At 43.8% G+C, this 10518-nt stretch overlaps 1 protein-coding gene across 2 annotated transcripts; it reads left to right on the forward strand.

Annotated features, from left to right (window-relative positions):
• The first annotated feature begins 844 nt into the window (after positions 1–844).
• On the forward strand, positions 845–9953 carry LOC123113237 (protein NETWORKED 1B). Of its 2 annotated transcripts, none has more exons than XM_044534429.1 (6): positions 845–1338; positions 2577–2779; positions 4566–4877; positions 4966–6395; positions 6485–8158; positions 8573–9953. In XM_044534429.1, exons 2-6 carry the CDS (start codon positions 2677–2679, stop codon positions 9614–9616), a joined length of 4563 nt encoding a protein of 1520 aa, XP_044390364.1. In that variant the 5' UTR covers positions 845–1338; positions 2577–2676; the 3' UTR covers positions 9617–9953. The 2 variants fall into 2 exon arrangements, with proteins under 2 accessions (XP_044390364.1, XP_044390365.1); XM_044534430.1 differs by lacking the exon at positions 845–1338 and adding an exon at positions 1991–2166.
• The last annotated feature ends 565 nt before the right edge of the window (positions 9954–10518 follow it).

Here is a 10518-nt window from a genome sequence, read left to right on the forward strand (position 1 = left end):
GCATAAAAGTCTTTGCCCAAAAGGATAATCCTAGAATTCCGTCTGTCTTCTGGATTTGGAGAAGTGCCGATTTTTAAGAATGCGAATCTTATGATATGACGGGAATCTCTTATGATAATCATCCGCGCCTTAAACGTATCCTAATACCTGAAAGTTGGATAGGGTGTTTCAGTCTCTGTACTCGTCCCTAGATGGTGTACAAATGCAGGGGCGGAGCTACATGTGTTACTGGGAAATTTCCTTGCCCCCCCCCCCCCCCCCCCCCCCGCCCCAAAGTTGTATATTTTCTATTTCGCCCCCCTCCTCCCACCCCAAATCCTTCGCTAGCTCTGCCATGGTACAAATCAGATGTAATTTTTATTATTTTTAATATTCGTTGTACTGTCATGACCTACGATAAATAGATCAAAAGTTTTTCAAAAGAAGGTCCATTGCGATCCTCTACGGCGGCCAAGCGAAGGAGGCAATGCACGCCAGCCCGGGCTCTGGAATGCAGCCTGCAACGGCTCCCCGTGGCGAGAGAATACGATAGTACCTCACACCACCACAACTGCCTACTCGTGCACTGAACTCCAATCATGCTGCATTATACTCTAATCATTCAGCATTAATCTACTCCTCCCCCAATCTTCAACAACACTGCAGAGGAGCCCCCACACGAATCATCAAATTGCCCAGCTAGCAGTACCAGTAATAATCCCGCTAGAAAAGCCACAAGCTAATCAGCCAAAAACGCGGCATCTTCTACGTACAATCACGCAATTTCCCAACGCTCCCGAGGGCGCACGCGCAAATCTCTCTGCAAATCCCGCACGAGACAGGTGCCGCTCAATGCCCCCATAATTAAAGCGTCAGGTTTCATACTAGCCTAGTGCGACTGTGCGAGAGAGAGAGAGGGGAATCCAGCCGTGCTTTCGGCGTCCCCAGCTCGCACGCAGAGACAAGAACGCTGCCGCTGCCGCTGCACCAACCGATCGCCATCGATCCCGTCCAGCCACCGGAAAGAAACAAAAGAAAAGCTCCACAATCGCCGGCGCTTTGTGCCGCAAGCCTTGTCCTTGCTTTCCGGCCACAGCACTGGCCAACAAGCAATCAAATCCCCATCGCCACCACCCTCCGGCCTGACCGATCAAACCTGCTCTGCTCTGCTCCAAGAAAGAAACGGGAGGGGAGAAGGATCGCCATCTCGCCGCCGACGCATGCGCGCGGGCATGATGCATTCCGCCGCGGCGCTGTGAGCTCCTCCGTGGAGGGGAGGGGAGATGGCCTAGCGGCCGGATGGGAGCGGCTGGATCTCCATTGGGTTGCAGCTGCGCTCGCCGACAGAGGAAAATCGGGGTAAGAAGAAGAAGAAGACCATCTCTCTCTCTCTCTCTCTTATCTGTTCATCATGATGCAGAGGCCGGGGGCATGCCTCCATTTCCAAAAAAAAAAATCTGTTCATCATCGATTGGTGTTAGGTGTGGGTCGTTGTGTGATTGTCTCTTTCTTGAGGCGTTGGCCTGCTGGTGATGTTCCTCGTGGCCTCCGCCGCTGCAAGATTGCCTTTCCCCTTCTTTTTTGCAGGTTTTTCGGGCCTGACAATGATCAGCAGTACGACCTTTACGAACTGCAATCATTTTCATCTTTTATTTATTTCCTTCGCTCCAATTTTTTTCTTCAAAACAAAGATAAATTCAGTCTCATGGACGGAATTCGATGGTTTCGTGTTTCATCTTTCGCTCGGTAAGATTTGGGAATTGGGAGGGATCTCAGTTTCTTGATGCAATCCCGTTCTCTGGTCATCGAAAGGACGGCTCTGTTTTCTTCTCTCCCTGGCCTCTGATCACAAATGTAATGGAGTATCCAAGCAATCAATGTGGCCTCCTTGTCGCTGGGGTTGGAATTCTTGTGCGCTTTGCGGGTCATCTGGGATCTGGAGAGTGGTTGGGGGCATCTTTTATTTGGGTGGTTGGGTTTTCTTGTCACTGCCCACCCTTCCTTTTCTCTATCATTATTCTTTGATGCTCCATTCATTCCTGCCTCTGCAAGCAACCTCCCTTTCTTCTTATTCCCTTATATATTTTTTTTGGTTCGCTATAGTTCAGTAGGATTTTTGAGCCGCTGCTGATGTGAGCTAGAGTTTAATGATTTCCTGAACTTGTGCCGGAAAAAAGCCTGCACATGGTATTGTTTTTTCTGCTTTCACTTTGGATAAATTTCCTCTCTGCTGTTATTTCCTTGGCTAGTGCTGCAGTTTATTCTCTACTGAGTTTGTGTTGCATGCTCTGCAGTTTTGCGATTGGCACCTGCGGGGCAATTGTTTTTGGAGATTTGTGCAGTTCTGCTGTTTCCAGTTCATCATTTACTATGTGCCGCTTTGTTCATCAAACTCAACACATATGTTCAGTTCAAAGCTGCTTTAATAATCAAGAAACAAATTCATCACTAGGAGGATTAGCCGCTGCTATTGCTACCTTGTGGCGTTGCTGATCTTGAGCTAAAAATAGGAGCAGATAGTAACCTTTTCCCCAGTTCGTTAGTTATTTCTGCATGCTAACAGGATGCTTAACAATCTGAGGGTATTTGTTTTGCAGGTAACTCGCTGGTGTTAGATTGTGGTTGGTTCTTGTTGCTGTCATCCTTCTCTACCTGTGGGATCACAGAACATCCTCTGCTGTTTAGTTTGTTGCCGTAATGGCAACGACATCGCCGACCGATGCTAAACGCAAGTACTCATGGTGGTGGGACAGTCATATCTGCCCAAAGAACTCCAAATGGCTTCAGGAGAACCTCGAAGGTAAAATATAAGTATTAACTTGTTGAGCTGTTTGCGTGTCATTTCCTTGGATGACCGGTTCCTTTGGATTCTAAAAACCGAGCATGCCTCAGATTCTGAAGTGAATAAGCAAACACACACAATAACTGAAAACGAAATTTCACTGGAAGTTCCTCTGAAATCAATTTGAGCAGAAATGTAGATATTCAGAGGTGGTTCAAAGAATGCTTGCTGAAGAGTGAAGACTGGAGTTCATTGGATTATCCAAATGAGCTTTATTGTTGATTTAAGCCCGTCACAATCAAAATTGGAAATTCAGAAAAGATATGAGATGGCAATTTGTTATTTAAATATGACTTATGAAGCTTACAATTAAAATAATAATTTTATAGTCTGAATTTCAAAACCTGAAAATCTACACGATGTATACAGGATTTGGCTAGGTACTGCTTTTAGGATTTGTGCTATTTATTTTTCAGGGGAGTATAGAAGCACTACTCTGATTTATAGGAACTGTGCCTTGATCTAGTGTGTTTATTGTCATTGGCTCATTGCTGTTATGTGGTCCCAAGGATGTAAATCTGAGAAAAAGGTTTCAATGATGAATTGCAAATTTCTTGTGGAAAGACTTGCATTGTAATGGTACGTGTGTGAAAGTCATTAGAGTACTGTCGAAGCACATGGGCAACTTCAATGCTGCAAAATAGCAAGTTAGCGATAACATGTTCTTCTGCAGGCACTCACGTCTTCGTTTAGTTGGCCACTGTAATGAATAACCAAATGTATATTATCATTTTCATGTTCGTTAATTGAGGTTAGACTGAAAATATACTGAATTAATTTACCAGACGAGTACACACCATAGTAGAATATATGAGCGTAATCAGCAGATTAGCTGTGCAGTACATTGATGTACTTATTGTTTATTATTAGGTTTGTCAGACAGTTAGCTGAAAATTCAGATTATAAAAGCTGTTACTCTAAAATCGTGTGGTTATTGCTTTACAAGTTTCAAAAGTGAGCAATCAGTCCTGGGTCGGGACTCAGTCATGGTCATGTTAATCTGACAGAGTCATGTTAAAACTCTGCAAGATCTGTCAATCATGATCTGTTGATTTACGCACATTTATTTGTTGTACATTTAATTCAACAAAATCAAGACCAACATGTTTCTTGATTCATGTTAAGACTCTGCGAGCTCTGTCAGTCATGAATTATAAAGTTTATGCCTGAGTCATTTTTAAGACTAAAATGTGTGTACCAACAGATCATGATTGACAGAACTTGCAGAGTCTTAACATGACCATGACTCTGTCAGATAATGAAGTCTATATATGATAGCTAGCTGAATTTTTGGTTGTACAGATTAAAAAGGTTGTGTTGTATTTCCACATGTACACACATAATTGCTCTTAACTTAAGAATGCATCTTTTTTGAATTTTCAATAATAAAGAGAGCATTAGTGATTGGGAGCCAAAAATCTTATGTATTCTTTTAGGCCCTAGTAGACATGTGATGTAATATGATAATCATATGGATTATCTTTAATTGGGGGAATACCATAGATTCTCCGCTGACTCCATTCCATGATTAAGATGCTACTTCATATGCAGCCAAGGGAATGCTAATCTATGCTGCATGTTTTAAAAGATAACTATCTAATGATGAAAGTGTAAATGAATGAATATTGTGAACAATGAAGGGTCCGGGTTATCGTTCTCCTTGTATTTGGATGACGCTTCAGTTTTTTGAGAAGTTCGTTCAAGTTTGTACTGGGCTCATATCTTTTAATTCGTGATTACGCAGACATGGACAGCAAAATTAAGCTGATGATCAAAATCATTGAAGAAGATGCGGAGTCTTTTGCAAAAAAGGCGGAAATGTACTACCGAAGAAGGCCTGAGTTGATGGCCTTGCTTGAGGAGTTGTACCGTGCATACCGAGCTCTAGCTGAAAGATATGATCATGCAGCCGGGGACCTCCGACAGGCCCATAAAAAAATAGCAGAAGCATTCCCTGATCAGGTTCTTATGGACCCAGATGATGATCTGCCAGCTGAATCTGCAACAACTGAAACTGACCAGGACAATGCAGATGATCCAAAAATGCATGGTAAAGGTAAGAGTTTTTAGGGCAACATTGCAAAACACATACGCACACACGCGCATTGAGAATAAGTTGTGACAAGCAAAATGTGTTCTTGCAGATGACCAAGATTACGAGAAGCTGCAGAATGAACTAGCAAGCCTGACACAGGAGAACCAAGACCTGAAGAAGAGGATCACATCAGTGCTAGAACAGAGCAACTGTGCAGAGTCCGAGGTCCTTTGTCTCAAGGAGGCTCTTGCGCAGCAAGAGGCAGAGAAGGAAACTGCAGTTCTGCAATGCCAACAATCCTCTGCTAGATTACAGAACCTCCGATCTGAGATATTGCATACCCAGGAACAGTTCAACAGACTGAAAGAGGAGATGCAAACTGGATTACTGCCTTCAAGCGCAGCGGACGGCGAGCGTTTCCTTGTGCTCGAAAGAGATAACCAGGACTTGCAGTTGGAAGTAGAGAGGCTGAAACATTTGCTGAAACAGAAGCATGATGAGCTAAATGAGAAGCAAGATGAGCTGGAAAAACTCAACATCTCCACAGAAGAGGAGCATCTCAAGTGCATGCAAGCAGAAATGGTGAGCCTCTCTTTGGAGAAGAAGCTGTTAATAGCACATGACAAACTGAAGCATTTGGCTCTTGAGAAGCACAGAGAAGAAAGCAAAGTGAAGGACATTGAAACAAGCAAGATTGTGCTGCAGAAAGAACTGGACAGTATTCTAGAAGAGAGCAAAAGGCTGACTCTTGAGAAGCAGAGAGAAGAAAGCAAAGTGAAGGACATTGAAACAAGCAAAATTGTGCTTCAGAAAGAATTCGACGGTATTCTAGAAGAAAACAAGAAGCTGACTAGCCAATATCACTCTTCTTCAGCAGTGATAATTCGTCTGCAGGATGAGATTATTTCCATGAAGAATGTGCAACAAAAACTCGAAGAAGAGATCTGTAAACATGCGGATGAAAAGAAGACACTTCAATATGAGCTTTCGCGCCTGAAGGAGGATAGGAGTGAACTGGAGAGGAAACACTTCTCGATCAAGGAGCAGATACAGTCGGTGAACGTAAATGTAGAATCACTTCAAGCTCTTGCACGTGAGTTAAGGGATGGCAATGTTGAGCTGAAAGACATCATCAAGAACCATGAGAGAACAGAAGCTCTTCACGCTGAAAACCTGAGGCAGTTGGAGAGGATGTCTGAGAAGAATGCACATTTGGAGAAGTCCTTGGCAGCTTCAACTACTGAGCTTGAAGGGTTAAGAGAGAAGAAGGCGGCGTTGGAAGAATCATGCAAGGAACTCAATTCCAAGATATGCAGTCATCTCTCCGAGCGAGCTGCGCTTGTTGCGCAGCTTGAGGCAATTTCTCAGACCATGGAGGTGCTGCTCAAGAAGAACACTGTTTTGGAGAATTCATTATCTGATGCCAATGCTGAACTCGAGGACTTGCGGAGGAAGTTGAAAGAGCTGGAAAAATCTTCAGAGTCAGTCAACAGTCAGAATTCAGTTCTTCAATCTGAGAAGACAACTCTTGTTTTTCAGGTATGCCATGTGAATGACCTTATTTATTTTTTACCAGTTGTCATGAAAAATTACGTTTGATCATGTATTTACCTGAATTATTGTTCCAGGTTGATAGCATCAGCAATACTCTTGTGAGTTTAGAAGCAGAATACACAGAGCTAGAAAGGCGACACTCAGCTCTACAACAGGAGAAAGACTCGGTGCTTGATGAAGTGATCAAGCTACAAGAACAAATAAGGCTTGAGAGGAAAGAACACAAAGATCTTGCACTCTCAGGAAGCAAGACTCAGTTTGATCTACAGAACAAAACTATCCTATTGCTAGATGAAGGCAGGAATAGAGAGGAGCAGCTTCAAGAGGAGGAGATGAAGATTGTCAAAGCTCAGACAGAGATCTTTATCTTAAAAGAGAGTTTGCGCGACATGTCTGAAGCGAATTCGGACTACTCGGCAAAACTGCAGAAGAAGGAAGAAGCATGTAAGGTTCATGAGGAGAAATTGGACTGCTTGTCACAGGATAATCAGAAGCTAACTGAAGGGATCGGTTCATTACGGGAAGTATTGCACTTGGATGAGAAGTATGAGTCCTTGGACCAAATGAAGCTTGACATAATTTTGCAGCTCATCTTGCATGAGATCAACTTCTTAAGGAACACAATATCTGATGCCCAGGATGTGAAAGAGAAAGAGCTTGTTGAGAAGTCTCTTGTTGTCACCCTTCTGGAGCACTTTAGACAGGAGGTAGCCGACCTGCGGTCGGAGCGCAACATCCTCAAGCAAGACCAGCAAGCAAAGAGCGAGGAGTTGCTCCTGCTGCAGGCAGAAAGGCAGGAGCTTGTGGAGATCAGCAATGAGTTCTGGGAAGAGATGGAGTCTCGTAACCAGAGAGTTGACGACTTGAGAGCTGAGGCCAAGTTCTTGGTTGGACAGTTGTCAGAACTTCAAGATTCTCGGAGGTCACTGCAGAGTGAGATTATAAAGCTGATTCAACAAAACTCTTTGCTGGCAAATGAATTGCATGACTCCAGGGAGAAAGAGATGAGCTTTGAAGATGATTTTGGCGTTCTCATGAGCGAAGCCGTCAGCAAAGATGTCCTTCTTGTGATATTCAGAAACCTTCATGAAGACAGGTCCCTGGAGTTGAAGTCTTTGCATGATGATTTTCTGTGTCTCCAAGCCGTAGGAAGTGAGCTTTGTAAGGACATCAGGATGATGAACAAGAAGCTTGGTGATTTTGAATTCCTGGATGACCATCTCGGCAAAGATACAACCATGAGCATTTGTGACCGGTCTAGTGAAGAAAATAATCACAAAGAAGTTGACGGCGCTGGCCTTCAAGAATCAAATGAAATGCTACTGGAGGAGATACTCAAGTTACATGGAAATGTGGAAATGCTTATGAGCAAGGAGAAGGCTTCTGTCGACATCAGATCCTGCAATGAGGAGATCACAAAGTTGGTATCCCACATGCAAATGGCCATCATGAATGCAGCTCTGTTCAAGGAGAAGATCGTCGAGCTCATCGTAACATGTGAGAGTTATGAGATAAGTGCCATGGTGCAGAAGGAGGTGCTCAAGGAAGATATCACCCGAAGGAATTCGTATGTGGACGAGCTGAAAGACAAACTAAATGCTGTAGAGATTGAGAACAGAAGACTGAAGGTCGATCTGAATGGTGATGTCACGATGTTAGGATCATTGCAGACCGAAGTCAGTGCCCTGGAGAAACAAACCGTATCCCTTGCTAATGATTTCTTGCAATCAAATAAACTCAAAGTGGAGGTACACATTCCCTTTTCCATGTATTTTTGGCAATTACAAACAAGACATGTGCGTGCACACAAAAAATTGGCAGCCGGTTCCAACTATTCAGTAATTTTTTATAGGAAATGCCATCTATTTAGCAATATAGGATCCTTTCATCTTATAACAAAAAACTTTTTTATAGTAGTGCCTTAGTACAAACAATTAAATATTTTATCCTTAATCTTATGTTGAAAAGAGATATTAAAGTCTTTAATTCTTACAGTTGCTCTGTTATTGGAGGATCTAACTACTAATGATAAACATTTGAAATCTCGTATGCTTTCACTCAAAATGATAAATTCCCTAAGAATAAAACTGGCATTGTGTACATTTGACGAAGTTATCCTTTTCATTCCGGGACTCATTTTACATTTTTCTTCTTTTTCTTAGGAAAATGCATCATCTCCTCAGCCTCTGGAAACCACACTGGGATCCGGTGATCAGAATGCAAGTGAAACAGTGAAAGACATGGAGCTGCAAAAATTGCGTGGAACAATCAAAAGGCTCCAGAATGTGGTCGCGGATGCCAGTGTCCTTCTGGAGCAAGAGAGGCTTGGTTTCAATGCCAATCTGCAAGAATCGAGGAAGCAGATCGAGGCGCTGAAGCTCAAGGAGATTTTGGATGATGACTTGGTCGAAATGAACTATGAGCAAATGTTGAAAGACATACAGCTTGATCTCATCCAACCTTCTTCAGGCCGTCGAACCGAGGCCCTTGGTCAGCAGAAGAAAATTGCAGCACAAGCAGATCACAAGGTTCATGACCTTGCTGGACCAAGCAATAGCCATGCGCGCGATGATTTGGGACCGCCGCGGAGTGAGTCATTTGACAGTGGCAGCAGCAGACAGTCTCCTGCTGAGCTAGTGGTCGTGAAAGAGCTGAGCATTGTGAACCAAGAGCTACCAAGGTCCATCACCACGGAGCCACACCAGGAGTGGAAGAACAAGGTCATTCAGAGGCTATCTTCTGACGGGAAGAGGCTCAGCACCCTCCAGTCCAGCATTCAAGAACTCAAGACGAACACCGAGGCGTCAGAAGAGCTCGAGCTCGAGGACGTCAGATACCAGATAAGGGAAGCCGAGAGCACCATCATCGAGCTCATCGACACCAACAGTAAGCTGGCCAAGAAGGCCGAAGAGTTCACGTCGGCCGACGGCCTCGACGGGGACAACATTGACCTGAGGAGCAGGCACCAGCGCAAGATCCTGGAGCGCGCAAGGAAGATGTCAGAGAAGATTGGGAGGCTGGAGGTGGAAATGCAGAAGGTCCAGCAGGCCCTGGTGAAGTATGAGGAGGAGCAGACGACGTCGAAAACCGTGGTTCAGCGGTCCAAGGTGCAGCTGGTGGACTATCTCTACGGTCGAAGGCGGGAAAGCCGGAAGCCGCGGTGCTCGCCCTGCGGTTGCATGAGAGCGAAAACCATTGATGACTGACTCTGCCTTCGTTCGCGCCGCTCCTTTTTTTGAAGGCGGAGTGTGGAAGGTTGGGGTTTTCAGTTTCAGATGGAGCGACTCATTAGTTCATGTTTTTCTAGGTAAATACAGAAAAAAGAAGTGGTATGTAAGGATTGTAAATGGTAGTCATTGACTGTAAGCGTCTGCTATAAACTTACTGCCGGGCTTGTAAAATTGTTGCTAACATTTGTTGAGTGTAGATTCGCGCCGTCCGTGCATCGTCCAGAGTGAGCATTGCAGTGGAAATTGTTTGTAAACAAGAGAGGGCATAGAAATAAGCAGCCGGAGAGCATTTTTGTGTGGTATTCTGTACATTCATCAACAGGTGATCATTTGACTGTCATACAAGATTGCCGACTGGATTCCGGTTCTGAATTTGATGAACATAGTCATTTTTAATATTCGCAAAAAAAAACATAGTCATTTTTAAACATCTTGTATACTGGTCACAGAGAGGTCAGGGGAAGTGTGTAGTTCACCGTTTTCAAATCAAAATTCAAAACATCATCAGTCTATGTTGTCAAAGTTTTTCTTTGTTTCCACTCCTTGGTTGTCAGACTGCGGCCGTTCTGAACCGCCCTTTTCTTCTCCTATCTATAAAGTTCATATGCAGTTCTCCTGCATGGTTCGGGAAAAATAAATCAAAACAAAGCCCTGCATACAAAAATGATAAATTTGACACTGAGTAGTGCATAATATAGATTTGACCCAGCATGTCTATTGATAGCAAATTCGTCATTTGTGTACTTCTTGAGTTATGCTCCGAATTTTGATTTGGAATCGGATGGATTGATGTCGTGTCAGTGTGCTATTCTTTCCCCTTCCAGATTCGTTAGTCTTGGTCAGTTTTAATCCTTTTGTTTGGTTTTCCAGCTCTTTGG

Source organism: Triticum aestivum, chromosome 5B (genome assembly GCF_018294505.1).
Source record: "Triticum aestivum cultivar Chinese Spring chromosome 5B, IWGSC CS RefSeq v2.1, whole genome shotgun sequence".
Taxonomy (NCBI): domain Eukaryota; kingdom Viridiplantae; phylum Streptophyta; class Magnoliopsida; order Poales; family Poaceae; genus Triticum; species Triticum aestivum.

Coding starts and splice junctions, on each gene's coding strand:
- LOC123113237 (XM_044534429.1), top strand. CDS start 2,677: ATGGCAACGACATCGCCGACCGATGCTAAACGCAAGTACTCATGGTGG. Junction 4,878..4,965: donor TCCAAAAATGCATGGTAAAG/GTAAGAGTTTTT, acceptor GTGTTCTTGCAG/ATGACCAAGATTACGAGAAG. Junction 8,159..8,572: donor CAAATAAACTCAAAGTGGAG/GTACACATTCCC, acceptor TCTTTTTCTTAG/GAAAATGCATCATCTCCTCA.